General features: G+C 32.7%; 1 protein-coding gene across 1 annotated transcript in view; it reads right to left on the reverse strand.

Annotated features, from left to right (window-relative positions):
• LOC139497836 (uncharacterized) overlaps positions 1 to 20,849 on the reverse strand; it is a 62,998-nt gene that overhangs the window by 35,638 nt on the left and 6,511 nt on the right. The window contains exons 6-7 of the mRNA XM_071286074.1: positions 14,731 to 14,793; positions 8,305 to 8,356 (exon numbers count right to left, since the gene is read on the reverse strand). Of these exons, the coding sequence (XP_071142175.1) occupies positions 8,305 to 8,356; positions 14,731 to 14,793 (115 nt within the window). The remainder of the gene's footprint in view (positions 1 to 8,304; positions 8,357 to 14,730; positions 14,794 to 20,849) is intronic.

The following is a 20,849-nucleotide window of genomic DNA, read 5'->3' on the forward strand; positions in this document are numbered from 1 at the left end:
CATTTGAATACACTTTTTTCAACTTGAAAAAAACAGGATACAAATCCAATGAGTGTAAAGGCCTATCAGATGGTGCCGCATGAGTCTAATGAGACAGGCATTGATGAAAACTAGATCCTAAGTCCTGTGACATAACAAGTTGTACCTGACTCATATTTTTGAAGAGTATTTCAAAAGAAATGCATCCAATTCTGTTCTATTGTTTGAATATGTTTTGTTCTACTTTAATGAACTTAAAATGTAATTAAAAAGGGTATTTGTAATAAGAAAAAATTGGACAAGTAACAATTTCATTCGGACCAGTAAGTTTTGGTATATGTACTTGTCCTACTGGAATTTGTAGAGGCCGTGGAGCTTACATCAATAGATATAAATAATCCATCAAAGTTTAATGAGAATTAATGAAAGCATTTTTGAGTTATTGTCCAAATACCGAGAAATCACCCCTTTGATAAGAACAAAACCCCAAAACTCGTAAACATAAAATCTAAAATTTATAAAATTCTAATGAGGCTCACATAAATAGATTTAAAAAATTTACCAAATTTTTATGAGAACTGCTGAAAGCATTCTTGAGTTATTGTCCAAAAACTGGAACATTCCCCCTATTTTATGAATAAAACCCTGTAACTCGAACATTTTTTTTGTCGAAAACATAAAATCTAAAATGTATAAAACTTGAAATGGAGCTCATGTCAATAGATATAGGTATAAATAATTCACCAACATTGCTTGCAAGTTCAGGTGAAAGCATTCTTGAGTCTGAACACTGGAAAAATCAATCTTTTTTTAATGAAAAAAAAAAACCAAACTAAATGGAGCTCATGTCAAAAGATATAAATAATTCATCAAAGTTGTATGCAAATTGGTTAAAGTGTTTTTAAGGTAATATCTAACATGTTGAAGTTGGATGGACAGACAGATGGACAACAGTATACCATAACAAGTCCCATAAACAGGCGTATAGAAATGAAAAAAATCGTAAAATTTGCAATTTATGGGCAATTACTTCTCTAAGAATTTGTCTAACAATTTAGACTTTTATATGGACAATTGGTAGAGCTCATTATTCTGAACATGTTTCCTTTCAGATTTTCTCTATTTATAACGGTTAAAAAAAACTAGACAAAACTGTTGATCCCTATGTTAAATTTTAGCAATGACAGACATTTTGGTTGGTACGCAGGGTTATCTGACAAATAATATATAACTAAATACCTTGATGATGATATTGGCCAAGGTTGGTTAAATTGTCTCAGGATTCAATTGACCATTTTGGTCTTTTGAACTTATGTGTAGATCTTATTTTGCTGTTTACAGTTTATCTCCATTCATTATAATATTCAAGATACTAACCAAAAATTTTAAAATTTCTATAAAATTACCAATTCTAAGGCAGCAACCATACAAAAGGTTGTCTGATGCGTCTTATATTTCAGTTCAGAAGATCTTTACCTGATTAACGTTTTTATACATGTCAGATTTGCTTTCAGTGCTTTAGTTTCAGGGATATAAGCAAAACACTGCATTTTACCCCCATATTCTATTTAAGCTATGGCCGCCATCTGGCTAGATGGGCAGGGTAATCGGATATTTTTTCAAACTACACATCCTGAGGATGATTGAGGCCAAGTTTGATTTCATTTGGCCCAGTAGTTGCAGAGGAGAATTTTTTTGTAAAAGAAACAGAAGCTCACTGGCTGAGTAAATGGAAACAATTTTATAATGTGAAATTTAGTTAAAGGATAAACTTGATGAACTTTCAACAACTGAATTAAAAAAGAAATCTAGAGGCTCTAAATAACATGTACGGTTCACCTGGATTTATATGCATCTTCAACAATGGACACCCTTTAACATCATAGACCAGAATATAAATCATGACTAAAATATCTCTTTCTGAGTTTATATGACAGAGAGTTTTTTCTTTTTACAGTTTCGCTCTTTCTACTAAAGTGTTGCCAAAATACACTATAATGGTTAACTTTTACAAACTGTGACATGGAAGGAGAGTTGTCACATTTACACTCATACATTTAACATCTTCTTATATCTATAACAACTATTTATTTAAGGGCAATCACTTAATTTCGACATGGGCCATGGTTTATAAACATTCTTTAAACTAATATGAGCTGATAGTTATGTAACTTTCTAAAAAATATTGATCTATTACTGTAAATAACGAGTAGTTACTATCAATCTAACTTAATTCTAAGTGTTCGGTAAACAGGAAGTTGTTGAGTGATGATCATGAAAACGCATCACACGGAATAGCTGACTTATATAAACCCAGAAACCAAATTTCAGAAATCCATTTAATGTAATTCCTGAGAAAAAAGCGACGAAAATATTATTGGACGGTCGGACAGACTGAAGACAACCCATGTGTAAAATGATGTAAGATGTAAAGTGTTTGGTTAACAGGAAGTTGTTGAGTGATTAATCTGAAAACACATCACACGGTATAGCTGACCAATATATCAACCCTGAAACCAAATTTCAGAAACCTTGTAATGTAGTTTATGAAAAAAAAATGATGAAAATTTTCAACTTGGATGGCATGTGTAAAATGATAAAATGTTTTGTAAACAGAAAGTTTGAGTGCTGATTATGAAAACGCATCACACGGTAAAATTGACTTATATAAACCCTGAAACAAAATTTCAGATATATCCTTGTAATGTAATTTTTTGAGAAAAATGGGACGACATTTTTCAGTTTGGATGCCGTATATAAAATGATGCAAGTGTTTGGTAAACCGAAAGTTGTTGAGTGATGAATCTGAAAACCCGTCCCACTGTATAGCTGACTTATATAATAAACCCTAGACCATATTTCAGAAATCCTTGTAATGCAGTCCCTGAGAAAGATGCAACAAAAAATATTCATGGGACGGACTGACGGACTGATGGATGGACTGACAGATGGACAGACAGAGGTAAAACAGTATACCCACCTTTTTAAAGCTGGGTTATAATTAACCTAAAAGTGGTACACTACACTGTAATCTCTTTATTGATAAAACATGATTGTTTTAATTTACATGTATTGTTCTAAAAAAATGCACTATGGATTAACTGTGTTCTGATACGGAGAGTTGCTATAACATGGAACTCTCATGTTTGATCATATATTAAAATAAAGAACAGAAGGTTCTGAATGTTATGAGCCATACCAATACAGCAATCTGTATCAGGAACCAAATATCTATTATAACTGCAAATATCTTTGACTTACTATTTGTGGTTCATCTTAAACTGACCTAATCACAAAGTTTAACATGTAAACTATATGCATACTTTTAAAAGTTAACAGACCATGACTGTGGGAACAAAGGCCAAATAATCTCCATGAATATGAGATGTGCTTATTCTAATACAACTGCATATCAAACATTGTTGGTCAGCCTTAAATAGATCTAATCATCTAAATTTTCAGATTTATACTTAGTTAAATCGAAAGTTGATATACCAGAAGGTTCGAAATTGACATTTTTAACAACTTGCCTTTTAGGCAAGTGACCATGATACATTACTTGTACGAGAGCATGGAGAGAGAAAACTTGTTGTCCAAATTTTGTTCTTGGTTCATAAATGTTTACTGCCATTTATGGATATAAAATCATGTAAATGCATTTCAAAACAGAATAAAATGTAGCCCATTTGCAAAATTGCAAACAAAGCTATTTGCTCCACCTAAGTTCAAATATTTATGATGAGATGTTTAAGCAAAGTATCAAAATAACATTTCAAGACATCATAATTATTTGGATTATAGTGACCAAAGAGAAAATTTGAAGAAGAATATATGGTTTAAGTCATCAGATAATATTTTTGTATTTTTCTTTGTTTATGTACACTTTGCACAATTGCTGTTTAAGAACACACTGTTTTTGGCAAGATGAAGAAAGATGCTGGGAGGTAATTTCATGATTTTTTAATGGGTCAAATTTTCGGTTTTTGTCCAACAAACTATGGCACTTTCCCTTTTACTGTTTGTGAGATAAACCAGCTGAATCGTCAAATTCCAGCCAAGGACAATTGACCACCTACTGAGCCAAAAGTTTATGTTACGCTATTCCCTATCATATCTTTATACACCAACTATAGTTAAAATATTGCTTATTGTATCTAAGGACTTAACCATCAAAACATAATATTAACTAATAGACCATGAAAATGAGATCAAAGTCAGATGAAACCTGCCAGACAGACTTGTAAACCTTACAATCCATACCTTTAAACTGACCTGTATTCTGCGGGTGTGACCCGAGATTTTCACAATTCTTAGGGATCGCCGGGACACCCGCCGGGTCATTGAATAACCCGGAAATCCGAAAAATGACCCGTTTTCACCTGGATTTCTTAGCCTTAAGATTGATTTCCTAAGTGATTTTCATTTAAAATACCGGCAAATTGGTAATTCTTTCATGAACAGGAAGTTCAGCTAGCTGCGTAAACTGTCAAATTAGGTGATCCATTTAGTGCATGGCTTCACTTGACATTTTTGGTGTCAAGCACAGTTGTTTATTAACACTAATTACCTTCTCTTAGTTCGTAAATAAATTTCACTGTTGTATTACAAACATTTTTCAACTAGAGCTACTTCCCCTTTTTTTGTCACCAATCAAAATTGTTCCCTATTTTTACGATTTTTTTGGGTAAAGAAGATTAAATCTATAACAAATAGAATTTAAATACATATTGAAATCTAACTATTTATTTTTTTCATACCTTAAGGTGTAATACCACCATTGATTTTCTCCTATTCCAAAAAATGTGCAGAATTTGTTTCAAATAAAGAAATACTTGGCATGAGTAAAGTTTTATCCTGTCCAGTTCTATAGAAAAAAATCACATAAAATTTCATTGCATATAAGAAAATAACCATCATTGGAAGTTAACCAATCAAATTTCTCCCCTTATTTAATCTGTGTACAAGGTTTAGTCACCATGTAACCTCACGATTACAAAATTTTCTATAGAAATCCCAAATAAAAAATAATGGTGTTTTGAAATACCCAAGACATATGTTTATGACACAGAAATGGTGTTACTGCAATAAAATGTAGGATTAATTACCTACAACTGTCAAATTCAAGGGAATATTTTTTTCGACCAACTTTCCTATACAACCGGATGTGACGTACCATGATTTGGTGGTATTACACCTAAATACAATTATAAAAAAAAAGTTGAAAATTATTTTTTTTCATCTATATATATATAGTAATACTTCTTTTAAGTCTTACTTTATTTTACTATATATTCTAATTTGTAGAGGAAAAGATAAATTAGTCTGGTTCATCCAATATAGACCAAATAAAAAGAGTCTGTCTCTTCATTACTATACATATCAAAATTCAATCTCTTTGTTGATAAATGAGGTTATAATACATCAAAAAGACACAAGGTACTATTTAAAGTGTAAAACAAATGTATCAAAAGCTTCTAAAAGTGCAATAAAAGTAATAAATAACCTAACCAAGTGAACATGTTTTGAGGACTTTGATTTATATTATAAGAAAAATGTCCCTAAATACTGAAATTCAGTTTGGAAAAAGTTTGTACGCATTATGACCTGAGATTTCATTCTTCAATTCATCGTCACAGGTTGACAGGTATGACAATCACCCCATAAACACAATATAGTTGACCTGCTGCTTACAGGAACACAGCGATAGAGGAAAAACACAAACACTTAACATTGACCTACATGTATCAACAATGAAAGTTAGGCTGTTAGTTTTCTCAACTGAATTGTTTCATAAATTTCATGTCAGGGCCTATTCTCATTGCTGAAAGATTGAAAAATTAAAATCTTTAGAAACGAAGGTTACAAAATAGTCTGATGAAAGAAATTGCAAAGTAACTATTGACCCGTGTAAATCGTGTAAATAGTAGTGATAACACTAATTAACGCATGATAAAGACCATCAAAGGTGTTAATTAGGCCATTAAGTTGTCACCTGAAAACAGTTACATAAACAAATGCTATAAATGTATGTTGAGTTGTCAAATATGTCTTATCAAAATCAAGCCCAGCATAAAATTATTATTTCACGTATGTACGAGAACTATGAGAATATAATTTGAACACTTTATCATACCAGAATATCAATACCGGAAATCTGACTTTCATCGATTAAAAATATTTTTTATGAGAATTAAAAGATCAAAAGTTATTACAGTATTCTCAGATTTCCCGTTATTCAATAATATATTCTCTAGATCATATCAGTAGTCAAACCTACCGATGGCGATCTTTCCATGTCTTGATTTGGACAATGATTGTTTTATTTTGTTGGGCACACAAATTCTTAGATAAAGTCATCCACGAAAACCACAAAAATTGGAACCCCACGAATAACAGAACGTTCACAGTAATTGCTTACATCCACTTTATTTTAACTTTGGTGGATATTTGTCTCATTAACAATCAAACCACATCTTCTTATTCTGATATCAAGGTCAGATGAAAACTGCAAAACAGACATAGACATAAGATATGGTTTGAGTGCCAAGGAGAAAACTCTCCATCCAAGTCACAATTTGTAAAAGAAGAACCGTTTTTAGGTCAAAGTACGGTTTTCAACATGGAGCCAGCCTTGGCTCACATGGAACAGCAAGCTATATAAAAGGGTCCCAAAAATGACTAGTGTTAAACCATTCAAACAGGAAAACCAATGGTTTAATCTCTATAAATCAACTGTTAACACAGAGATATGGGTCGCCTTTTTGTAATTTTGATAATGTAAATGTTGAAATTAAAAAAGCAATACTTTAACATGTAAGTTTTGCAAATATTCAAAGTCCATGAACCATGACTGACGGTACATGGCTAACCATCGCCATGGGAATGAGTTGTGGCAATGCTTATACAACTGCAGACGAAATACCATTGACTTAATTTAAACATATTTATTCATAGTGGATTGGGAATATTGCAATTTATATTAATTCCTTTGCACTTTGCAGGTGCAAGAGCTGCCATGTAGCGGCATTAGCCTGCTCTTTTTCGAAATCTACAGGGGAGTCTTTACGGGCAAGAGGTATGGATGTCTCAGCCATTTATCGTTGCCTTTCGACGGACTATCATCGTTTCTCAAACCTTTACTCGCAAATGGTGTCAAGGGACAGCCGAAAAATTCAGTTCCTGAAATTCTCTCCCCAAATCGGGATCGAACCAGGAACCTTTGTGTTAGTAGTCTGATGCGCTAACCACTACACCAAGGCTCTGTACCATTGACTTATCATAAGTCGTTCCCTTTAAACAAACCTAAACACAAACATTAACTTATAAACTATAGATATATGTAAAAGTTTCAAAGTCAATAAACCATGATGAGGGGGTGCGACTATTTAATCTCGAAGGCAACGAGACTTGCAAATGCCAATAAATATGCATATCATTGACTTAACATTAGGGGTTCATCTTAATCTGATTTAATCACAAACTAACACACGTGAACTAAGCAAAAGCATTAAAGTCAAGAGACCATGACTGAGGAGACAGAGCCAAATATTCTCCATGGAAATGAGATGTGCTAATCCTTATAAAATTGCATACAAGTTAACATTGGCCCGCCACTAATGGTTCCCCTTAAACTGATCTAATCACAAACTAATACCTGTTAACTAAGCAAAAGTTTCAAAGCCAAATAATCGCATAAAACAGCACACCCATGTCTCGCTTTTTGACTCCCTCTAGGCGAGACAAAAACAGGAAAAGAAACACTTATGAACCACACCAACAAACGACAACTACTTCCTTTACAATTATTCTATACTTGAAATATAGTTGATCTACTGTTTAATAGAACCAGAGATACTGACTTGACAAAGCAAAGTTTATCTGAATCACTGATCAATTACATGATTGGATTATTATCCCTTTGTCTTGCATTCAATGACTTTTGTCGCAGGTCAGACAAAATATATACTTTCTAACAGCTCTCATGTTAGGGTGTCATCTTTACAATGAATACTTTTATTGTTGAAATATTTCTAGCAAAGTAGAATACTCCTTGCTATTGCAGAGTACAAATAAGCATGTACTGTATATGACCATATAGTTTGATGGTACTTCAACTTGCTCTGTCATGTATTTTGTATATTAGAAAGCTGCTGACATTATAGCTTCATAGTTTGTTATTATCTATTATAGTGATTAATTTTTAACCCAATGCAATTAATTGGATGAAGTCGTACAGTAAACATGTTGTCATTCTGCAATTCCTAGAGTGGTTGTATAATCATGATAATGAGTTAAAGCTAATGAAATAAAGTCAACGAAAATTACCTTCTCTCCCTTGTTCAGCAGTCACACCTGAAGATTTCTCTGACATGACAGTCTGTAAAATGAGGAATATGCACTGTAAATATATCTTCAATCAAATCACTTGTAGAACTATTAACATTTTAAGATATAAACCACATAGAAATAAATATATGATACAAATGCTACACATTACATGAAATATATAGAACACATTTTCATATTTTTCAAGATAAAAAAAGAGATATAATTATTTAAAAGTTTAAAGAGAACAGGTTGTTTTTGAATTTGAATTTGCAGGTATTTTTGTCCCAAAAAAATTTACACAATAATTGGAAACTGTGGACCAAAACCTGTCATACTCTAATGATCATGTTGACAAAGTGTTATAGTGTTTAAGATAATAAAATGCTTTGCTGATCGCAGCCTGATACGAGCCTGTGGTCAAACCCTGAACAGTTGGGGAAAATTTGGACACAATATTCAAGCTTGATTCTATCTGAATTCATGGATTGTGATAACATTTTTGCCATACTATAGGTTTCTGACACAAAATAACTATGGTCAAATGCGCAATACTGTGCACACGAGAGTTTCTTCTTTAAACTTTTCAAAAATTTGAAATTTGAAAAAAATGTCGAAAAAATAAATGTGGGATGTGTCCACGGATGATGCCCCCGCTTGCATATCATATAGTTATAAAGGGACATAACTGAAGAACAGTACATGTGATACTACCCAAATTTGAACTTGATCTGGGTTTTGTGGTAATAAGCAATGTGTGTAAGTCTCATAACATTTGGTTGAGGCAAACTTTAGAGAACAGAAACAAATTATAAAGGGAAATAACTCAAGAACTGTAAAAGTGAAGCTGGCAAAATTTGAACTTAAACTTAGTTTAGTGGTAATAAGCATTATATATACATTTCATTAAATCAAGTTGAGACAAACTTAAGTTTAAAGAACAGAAACGAAAAAAATCAGCAATGTTTTCCATTTGTAAAGGGGCATAACCCTAGAATGGAAATACAAGTGCTTGCAAGCACTGAATGGTAAAGATTGCTTTAATTTATCAGTTGATAGTAAAATTGAATATTGCATTGTATAAAGCATTGGTTTAAGTTGATTCAACTACCATTCTGGACAAAGAAAGATAACTCCAATTTTCAAAGAAGATTTAAAAAAGCATTGATTGTAGTTGATTCAACTCTTATCATGGACAAAGGAATATCACTCCAATTTAAAAAAAAAATATACTTGATTGATATTTTTGAAATTTTTCAACAACTTTTTTCATTTGAAAACAGCATAAATCTAGAACAATAAAAGTGACGGCCACAAATTTCAAACTTGATCTGTATATAAAAGATATAAGCATTGTCTATAGGTTTCATAACATTTGGTTGAGGCAAACTCAAGTTAGAAAACGGAAACAAAAACTTTAACAATTTTTACATTTGTAAAGGGGCATAACTCTAAAATGGTTATAGTGACGCCACCAAAATTCAAACCTGGTCTGTATTTAGTGGTAATAAGCATTGTGTATACGTTTCATAACATTTTGTTGAGGCAAACTAAAGTTAGAGAATGGAAACCAACTTTGGGACGTACGTATGTACAGACTGACAAGGGCTGTAGCGGCGGGGGCATTAAAAATATGAACCGTTTAAAAAATATTGGAGCCCCCCGTTTCAAACTTTTTGAATTCCCCTTGGGGCATAAACCATCAACTCAATCCCAGTCTTTTCTTTGTAGTACGGAACCTTGTAGTACAATTTAAGAGAAATCCATACACTTAAACATAAGTTATAGCCTGTAAACTTTAAAAATGCTTGTTTTGGCATTTTTTGCACTTAATTCCTGCATGTTAGAAAATTATAAAAAAAAATCATTGTAATAAAGGTAACTCTAATGCAAAAAAAACAACTTTTAAATAGAAAATGACATAGTCATGGCTAAAATTAGAAAACCTTGAACAGCAAAATGTAATAGTAATATCTAAAAATAAATTACTCATCAGCATTTAACAAGTTCTAAAAATAAATTGACAGCTAACCACCTGAAAAGAATATAACTTTATAACCAAATCATTGAGAACTTAGAATTGGTTATAGGATTTGAATTTATGCTCAAGTTTTTGCTTTTGTGCAATACACTTTGCTATTGTGAATTGACACACACCCTTTTTTTTTGTAAAAAAAACAAATATGAAGAAATTTTCTTTTTAATTTCTGAAATCTGAAATGAGAAAAAATTGCCCCCCCCCCACATTTTTTGTCTCACAATTTCTTCTTTACCCCCCTTTTTTTTACCCCCCCCCACCCTTTTTCCAAAGAAAAATTCTTTCCCTCAAGTTAAGTCATAATCTCAAACTTTCCTTGGAGTTTGCAACCATAACTTCTTATTTAAATACATCATAAAAGTCTTAAAATAGAAAATGACACACTAAACAATGGCTAAAATCAATATTCCATACTCACCATACATTTAATAGTTATTCTTCTTAAAGTAAATTGACAGCTTATAACCTCAAGACAATACAAAATTTAAAAGCAATGTTAAAGGTAATCAAAATATCATATTTGGATTACCTCCCTTACACTGCTTTCAAATTGTCTTAATTGTACATTAACCAGAAAACCCTTGTGTTTCTCCCTTTTTTGTCCCTTATTCCTAAACACATGTTATTGTCTGGAAACTACAAAAAAATACTTATTTGGGCAATTGTTTTGCCCCTTATTCCTAAACTGTTATGACCAATACCCCCAAAATCAATCCCGACCTTCCTTTTGTGGTTATAAACCTTGTATTCAAATTTCATGGATTTCTATTCACTTAAACTAAAGTTATTGTCCAGAAACCAACTGTCTTCAGACGACAACACCAATGTGATACCAATATACGACTGCATAAATGTTTTTGCGGTTGTATTAAAACAGAACTGGAAATAAACAAGAGGCTCAAACGAACATGTATTGCTCACCTTAGCATTTTTTGCCATAACTAAATCTGATTCATTACTTGATTGATTGACTGTGGTTAACACAACTTTCAGCACTATTTGCTTCATCATTGCAGTCAGTTTTTATTGGTGGAGGAAGCCTGAGTAACCTAAGGTAAATTTTGAATCGAAACACGCCTTATAAACTCACTGTTGGAAGCAGTGTATCAAGATTATTTAGTGAAAATAGGAGGTAGGTAGATTTTGACTATCAGAGCATTTTTGCTACTGATAGATTTTTTTATTCAATCTGACAAATTCAATTAATGCATTTTACCCTCATGTTCTATTTTTATATCTAGGGCAGCCATGTTTTGTATTTTCAATTCCTTTATGAGTCATCCAGTAGATAAGGTTGTACTAGCAGTTTTATAGATCTTGTAATTTCTGATTATTTTTGTCATTTTCAAGTTTACTTCTCTATCATAGTTTTCACAATTAGTAAAGAAATTGTCATTTAAGGTCAATAATTCCTATGGCCCATTGTTTTGGTCATGTTGACATTTTTTAAATTGTGTATTATCTATCTCTTCTGCTTTAAAAACAGTTTTTAGATATCTCATAAAGTTTGTTTTTTTAGAACAGAGAAAACAAACATTTGGAGACTATTGCATTGCAATACAGTCCGCCACCTGTAAAAAAATCATTTAATTGAAACAAAATTCTAATTTGATCTATTAATTGTCCTGTTGTTAACTATATAACAAATATAACATCAATATCTTCAACCATGTGGGAAATAAAGTGTGGTAAACTGAGTATTTGAGTGAAGTCCAAGAACCATAACTCTGCAAAATGATTATCAGAACCAAAATAAAATTTGAGCTTGAACTAGAACTTGTCATGGCAACGCTATGCACCAAATATTAAATCAATATCCTGTTGGAACAAATATTTTTTTTCACCAAAAAGTATACAGATCATTTGACCATCATAAGAAACAACTACATGTATATTAAGTTTCATAAAATTTTGATAAGTCGTTCTCAAGTTACAGTGCGACATGTTAACGCCGGACAGACAGACAGACGGACAGACAACGGACACCGGACATTTATATACCATAATATGTCCCGTCAAAATTTTGACGGGCGTATAAAAATGAACACAAAACAAATAGGTAACACAGCAACAAATGACAACCAATGAATTACAGGCTCCTGACTTGGGACAGCAATACGAAAAAATGTGTGGAAAACCAATTGCTGTAGTGAATTTAGGAAGTCCTGCCACATGAAGAACACAAACTCACAACCTGAATGTTAAAAGCCTAGTGATACAGAACTGAGAAGTTAACTAGGTAAAGGATACTTGCAAAGTTTTATTTAGGCAAAGCCTAAAATACAATACAGTTATCTCCATTTTAATGCATTCTATATAAAAATTTAAAAAAAAAATTAATGGTCGACATACTGTCGGTGTAAGAATATCATAAAACGAATTTAAAAAACTTGCTCTCGTCTCGTTAACTCTAGATTAGAATAGAAGACATCTGCTAATTTTGTTGATTATTGAAGAAATCACATAACAATAAATTAGTGAATTGAAAAATGATGGCTTAGCTAGTTAAAGTCCCCAAATATATGATGTTGTCCAATCAAAATCATGTTAACAAATAATTGCATTACAATTGTGAAACTTTTTTTCAAGACATAAATAGATATAGGAAGATGTGGTGTGAGTGCCAATGAGACAACTCTCCATCCAAATAACAATTTAAAAATTAAACCATTATAGGTTAAAGTAAGGCCTTCAACACAGAGCCTTGGCTCACACCGAACAACAAGCTATAAAGGGCCCCAAAATTACTAGTGTAAAACCATTCAAACGGGAAAACCAACGGTCTAATCTATACAAACAAAACGAGAAACGAGAAACACGTATATATTACATAAACAAACGACAACTACTGTACATCAGATTCCTGACTTAGGACAGGTGCAAACATTTGCAGCGGGATTAAACATTTTAATGGGCCCAAACCTTCTCCCTTTTTCTAAAACAATAGCATAACATCACAACATAGAAAAAATATGATAAAATATCAATTGGCAGACTTAACTCAATCAAAAAACGTATGATTACACAATGAACGAATAAATTTGATCTGCGATATCTGAATACAAATGCACAGTTAATTAAATATTAGAGACAAACATTCATGACCAAAAGGCTAACAAACAAATTCAAACACACTGAGAAATATTTAACCAATCAATGTTCACTTTAGAAAAAAAAACTTGAAGTTTATACAAATGTTGTAAGAATAAGTGAAAAATTGAAGATATTACAAATAATCAAAGCTGGTATACAGACAAGATCCATATAAATAAAAAATGACAAAAAAGCATTATAAACAATATCAACAGGTCGAATTAACAAGAAAATACGATTTGAGAGTACTCGCAGTTACTGACAGCTAGTTAAAAGCCAAAACCAATTAATAGTAAAAAATCATGCATCAGAGACTAAAATCGACTAAAACACATCACAGGGATTTAGTATTTTAACGTCATTAATAGTCAAAGAAGACATGACTTGTGCAATGCCAAAAATAAATGTATCGACAGGTAGTAGTATAGTGAAGAGCGACTTCTATAGAAATAAAAGTTAACGTGGCTGTGTCCCCTATACATCTCGCCTCAAAAGATAATGAAATTTAGTTATGTTTTAATTTGCTAATGACAAAATCAATATTAGTGCCAATGTGAACTATATTCAGAGATCTAATTACAATATTGGTACGATAACCCTAACTTATAAGTTTGTTTAAAGGTTCGATGAGTTTACAAGGATCACATAGTGATTTCCTCGCTTTAAGTACAATATTACCATAAAATTTAGGATGAGAAATACCATTTTTAATAAGCTTTCTACAGGTATAGCCAAATTTACTAATCAAATCTTTGTATCTATGAAAGAATTTAGTAAAAGTTTTAAGTAATTTATGGTATCGAAATCCCTGACACAACAATTTACCAGTAATGCATTGATTACGTTCGTTAAAATCTATGACATCAGAACACACACGGGCAAACCGTACGAGTTGCGATATATAACCACCGTATGATGGAGCCAAAGGCACATCGCCGTCTAAAAAAGGATAATTAACAATAGGAAATGAAAAATCGTCTCTTTTGTCGTAAATTTTAGTGTGAAGTTTCCCGTTTGAAATTGAAATGTCTAAATCTAGAAAAGGACAACTGCTGCTGTTTATGTTAGATTTAGTTAAAGTAAGTTCGTTTGGGTAAATTTCTGAAGTATATTTAGAGAACTCTGGATTATTCAACGAAAAAATATCATCCAGATAAAGAATGTTTAATTGTTAAAATATTTTTCTCTTGAAGTTACTTGGTTTTGCAGCATTTGTTTTCTTAGTTTTATATTTCTTTATCTTTTCTAACTTATTTTCTACTTGAAGCATTTATAATTCAACACTATATTTGTACCTGTAAGTATTCCATCACTTCTTCTTTCATCCTTTCTGCTGCTAAGTCGTATGGAGTCTGACCCTGAAATACACATATCAGATTAATCTTTATATTGCTTTCATCTTTTTTATTACAAAGAAGACTTTTTTACATATCTTACAATTAGTAGCTGGGTTGTGTTTTAATTTAATTTTTAAAGCTGCTAACCATATCATTTTCATTTATTAAATATATCTCTTCAGACAACATTCAGATTATTGTTCACAATTTTCTGAAGACTTCAAATAGGCTATTAACTCTTTTTTTTTTAAAGGATATGAATAAATGCTTCATCTGTCCCCATTTAGTCTTTATTTTTGTTGCAGTTTGAAGAATGATAAATGCATCCTTATATCTACACAAAGGGTGTGGGATATGGGGGATTTCATCCTTAACTATCTTTTTACATTTTTTGGACACATTACAAATGTATCATGATTATTGACAGTTCTTTATATTCTTATACTATTCTCTATTCTTTATATTATTGTATCGAATTATTCTATTATTGTATCGAATTATTCTCTATTCATTAACTGTTTGCCTATATCTCGAAAAACCCTCTACACCCTCCTGTATCTTGTATCTGTATAAACCCATTCACACCCTCCTGCATTAGTGTACCCATCCACAACCTTCGAATTCTATATTTGTATACCCAATCCAAAAAAAAAAATGTAAAAATATAGTTAAGGATGAAATCCCCCCATATCCCACACCCTTTGTGTAGATATAAGGATGCATTTATCATTCTTCAAACTGCAAAAAAAATCAAGAGCAGCACGCTTCTCATGCAATCGCTTCCATAACACCAGCTCAGTTACTGAAATGATGACAGACCTAAAATGGTACCCACTTGAAATTAGGCGCTTACGTTACAGACTTGTTTTCTTCTACAAAATTATTCATGAAATTGTTGCAGTCCCTACACATAACCTTTTGATACCACTAGACAATAGAACCAGACATAGCAATCCGCACTCATTTAGGCAAATACAAACATCTAAAGACAGTTATAAATATTCTTTTTATCCACGAACAATTATAAATTGGAACTATCTGCCACAACAAATAGTATCATGCAGTACAGTAGAGGGATTTAAGAGTATGATCACAGAATCTGCTCTCATCCCAATATTCTATCCCTAACTATTCTGTTATCAAATGTATATAGTTTTATCAAAATTTATTTTTTTGAATGTACATACGTTATTTTGTTTTGTTTTCTTGATATTGTTATTTTTGATTTTTTCCTGCTAAAATGTAAATTATAAATTTTATAGTCGACGCCCGGCGAATAATCTTCAATAATTGAAGGATCGCTAGTAACCTAAAGAAGAAGAAGAAGAAGAACATCCTCCTATACTTGTATACCCCATCCACATCCTCCTCTACCTGTATTCCCCACCCACACCCTCTAACATCTGTATATCCCACTCACACCCTCCTATATATGTATACCCCCTCCCCACCCTCCTATATCTGTATACCCCTTCCCTACCCTCCTATATCTGTATACCCCTTCCCTACCCTCCTATATCTGTAAAACCCCTCAACACCCTCCTATGTCTTTATACCCTATCCAAAGTCTCCTATATTTGAATAGCCCATCCACTGTTGAGATTGTCGCTGGAACGTAACATTCGTACTTTTGTACTTGTTCATTTTTTGACGTCATATTATCATGTGACAACTCCGTGGGTGGAAATACATTTGTTGTTTATGAATATTGTTACGGGACGGGGGTGTCCCATAAGTAAAAGTTATTTATATAAGGTTAACACTGATTACTATATTATTGGTCAATTCTAGTATAGAACTGTCAACTCTGGTGCCGAGTTACAAACTAAGTTATACTGGTAGCGTAGCTGGCAAAACGGTTAATACAATGGTAGCGTAGCAGGCAAAACGGTTAAGGCAATGATCTAAATATGGTAGCACAGAAACTTATTAACATTGACTTACTAATTACATGTACAACTGACAACAAGATTAATCAAGCTTCACAATTTATTATATACAAACAATCAATACTATTACAAGCATTAATCCCATGAAAAAACAACAGATCATAAAATATACCCCCGTTTTGGTTTCGTTAATCGTTTGTCAACAGCGTAGTAAGCGTAGTAAAACATCTAGGTCAATCACGGTTTGGTCCATTTATCCAACGGGGATGCAAAGGTACATGTATTGCATCGACTGCGGCACTTTTGGTTTGCTTTGCCTTTGGTAAGTTTCCTTGGTATGAGGAGTGACTGCCCTGGTAGCGGGCCGCAGTCTATCTGAAGACTGTTGTGCACTTGCTTTTATATCTCTGTCCCACCAACGTCTCGTGCCCCTATGGAGATGGTGGGCAAATTACGTTATGCTAATTGGATGCTGATCTCAGGTCGTTAGGTCACTGATGTCAATAAACATAGTGATGCAAATGGCGGCGATCGGAATGTTGACATTCTGTCGAGTCGAGAAATGGACAAACGGGACTTATTTAAGCTTACTCTTAGCATGTATGGGCCCCGGTTACAATATTCGTGCCTTACGCTAATAAAATAACATGGTAATAAAGCGGGAACATGTGAAATAAGGATAAACAGAAGGTGGGCACCGTCGTTCAGTCAAGGGGACCCCCCATGGTCAAACAGTGAAGACGAACTCTATTTTATTATTCCCAGATACCTTACTAACAATATTTACATACAATAACAATAAAATTTGTAAGGGTTCCGCGGAACCCAGTGTCTCGCCTATATTTGCTGTAAATCGCAGGCTCAACAACAATGAGGAAAAAAATCAATAAAAATATTCCTCTTGTTACTATTTTATGATTGTAAGAAAATCTAAGTCCATTTAAAAGTAAATTACAGAAAAAAATGAGTAATTTTTTAACAAACTTTACTTCTGGATACAATCTAATGATCATAAATTAGCTTCTGTCCATGTTTGGTACAAACCCAGGATAGTTTAAGAAAGTTATTAAAATTTTAAAAACTTTAACCACAGAGTGAATGTAATGGTTCCCCGCAGAAAAACTAAGTCCATTTAAAAGTAAAATATAGAAAAAATGGATATATTTATTTACAAACTTTACTTCTGGATACTATCTTATGATCATAAACAAGCTTCTGTCTAAGTTTGGTACAAACCCAGGATAGTTGGAGAAAGTTATTAAAATTTTAAAAACTTTAACCACAGAGTGATTGTTTTGTTTCCCCGTAAAAAAACTAAGTCCATTTATAGTAAAATACGGAAAAAATTGAATTTTATTTTTACAAAATTTACTTCTGGATACTATCTTATGATCATAAACAAGCTTCTGTCAAAGTTTGGGAGAAATCCAGTATAGTTTAAGAAAGTTATTAAAATTTTAAAAACTTTAACCACAGAGTGAATATTTGTTGACGCCGCCGCCGCCGCCGACGGAATGTAGGATCGCTTAGTCTCGCTATTTCGACTAAAGTCGAAGGCTCGACAATAAAAGTATAAAGAATGTTCATTAAATGTCTTTGTATACGCGTTGGCTAACAGTAAACGACGAACGGGAAAACAGAAGAGTGTTTACTGAGTAGCCTGAAACAGTCGTATGTACAAACCTACAGCTTATACCCTAACCCGTAACAATATAATGGCTAAACAGTTGTCTTTACATACATTGCCTTAATTATCATCTATATACACACCCTCCTATATCTATATAGCCCATACACACCCTTCTATATCTGTATATCCATCCACACCCTCTTATATCTGTATACCCCATCCTTACCCTCCTATATCTGTAAACCCCATCCACACCCTTATCTATCTGTATAGTCCATACACACCCGCCTATATCTGTAACCCCATCCACACCCTTCTATATCTGTATATCCCATCCACACCCTTCTATATCTGTATATCCCATCCACACCCTCCTATATCTGTATACACTATCCACACCCTCCTATATCTGTATACCCTATCCACACCCTCCTACGTCTGTATACCCTATCCACACCCTCCTTTGTCTGTATACCCCATCCATACCCTTTTATATCTGTATAACCCATCCACACCCTCCTATATATGTATATCCCATCCACACCCTTCTATATCTGTATATCCCATCCACACCTTTCTATATCTGTATATCCAAACCACAGATACCCTCCTATATGGGACAACATCCCTAATGCGCCTTGAAATGAGGAACTCAAAAGTCATGTGATAAGAAAAAATCTCTGTGTAGTGATATTGGACATGTTTCTATTTTTAGCAAATGACTGAACTAAATTATTTGTGGTGATTAGGAAAGTAGAGGAACATAGAATAAATGTGTAAAAACTATGGAGCTATTGAATGTGTTCAAAGTATTAAATTCTCATAGAACTTATTGTGTTAAAAAGGGGATATTTTACCACAAGGAGCCGCATCGCAACAGGATGTTCGGGGTTTGCTAATTTACGGAAAAAGTAATCTCACTTCGTACCCCGAAAATTTAACCACATATGTGAAAATGTCACAGCTTCGAAACAAGCTATCATACATATCCAAGTTAACGATATGGACTGAGCTACAGGAAAAAACATTACCATTACCGCCTATGTAAAAACAATTAAAGATTTTGACCCAAATTAGAAGCTCAATTCCTGAAGTTGTCAGACTAATTTATGGATGATTTCACCTTGTACACCACTGAAAATGATGGTAAGTAGTTTTTTATTTATACCTAGATATCATAAATTGTTTAAGACAATTGTTATTGATAAAGATCAGCAAAAACTCAAGAAAATATTCGCTTTTAAAATGCATTACTGGCACGGGGCTGAACACTTGTTTTAGGCACAATCATAAATTTGTTTACTTCCGAGAGATCCGAAAGGAATTTGTTTTCTACATTCAAAAGGCAAGAAATAACTTTTAAATATTATTAAATTGTAAGTAAACATGACACAATATAGTCTTTGTTATGTTATATCACTCTGGTCTACAGGAATACCTGATAATCAAGGAAGACAACACACTTCATACGAGTAATGTGAGATTCATCATCGCATGTGCTTTTATCCAATGATTTGACCCCTGGTCAGTAGATATCATATGCACAAAAAAAACAGACAAAAACATTTACATGTTTTAAGAAAATCATGAATTATTATTTTTAATGCACATGAGCAAAACAAAAGATATGGTCATTTCTCAGTGAAAAAGGGGGAGGGTCAAACCCTTCTTGAAAACAATATTTCTGCACCTATTCAACTATTAAGCTAGTTAGCTACTACCCCTGGTTCTAATACAAAAGGTTTAAATGAAGGTGGCTAAGCCACAAGGGAGAAGCATTTGTCTTTCTTTGTGGTTAAACTTTCAAAAATAGATTTTTCTCTCTCAATATTACTTATGTATTTAAATCAAATGATAACACAGCCTGAGTATTTTTTTTGTCTTATTTCAGTTCCAGATATACCATTATTTTTTCTACCTGAGATGGCAAACTAGAGGTTTTAAAAAGTCCTGAATTACTGGTAAGCATTTTGTTTTATTAGGCAAGCTCTAAATTGTTTATTTCTGGTATTTATGCAATTGAAATTACAGTCGTGATGATAAAAATATGCTAATATGAAAACTGTTGCTATGGTCTTGGTATTAAATGAAAAGGCTTAGTTACAGATCGTTTGGACTCAATATTTCGAGTAAAATCTTGCAGCAACTGTTTCTCATGTAACACTGCAAACTATATTTAGCGCTATTTTGATCTGTCGTTATTTAATGACGCCATAATACATGTGATATCACAATGTTTCCGTTAAGACCTTATGTGGATGTCTCACTGATAAAAGGTTTCACTGAAAAACATGTAAAAAACATTTGTTCTCAAATAGAATTATCTGAAAGGACAAGTTTTGAAAGTTTGCACTATATTGCACTCTAATTATATGATATGGATGACTTTCCCAGTAGTTTAGAGTGGTTTCAACAGTATTAAATACAAGATTTCCACTAGTAAGAATAATTATTTTGGTGTTGTTTTTTTCATAAAACCTTCAGTTTTGCATAATTTCTCTGTCAAAATGCACTTTAACACACAAGAAAATTTTATAGAATGCTTTATCAGGGTCTGT

Source organism: Mytilus edulis, chromosome 12 (genome assembly GCF_963676685.1).
Source record: "Mytilus edulis chromosome 12, xbMytEdul2.2, whole genome shotgun sequence".
In the NCBI taxonomy this organism is placed as follows: Eukaryota; Metazoa; Mollusca; class Bivalvia; order Mytilida; family Mytilidae; genus Mytilus; species Mytilus edulis.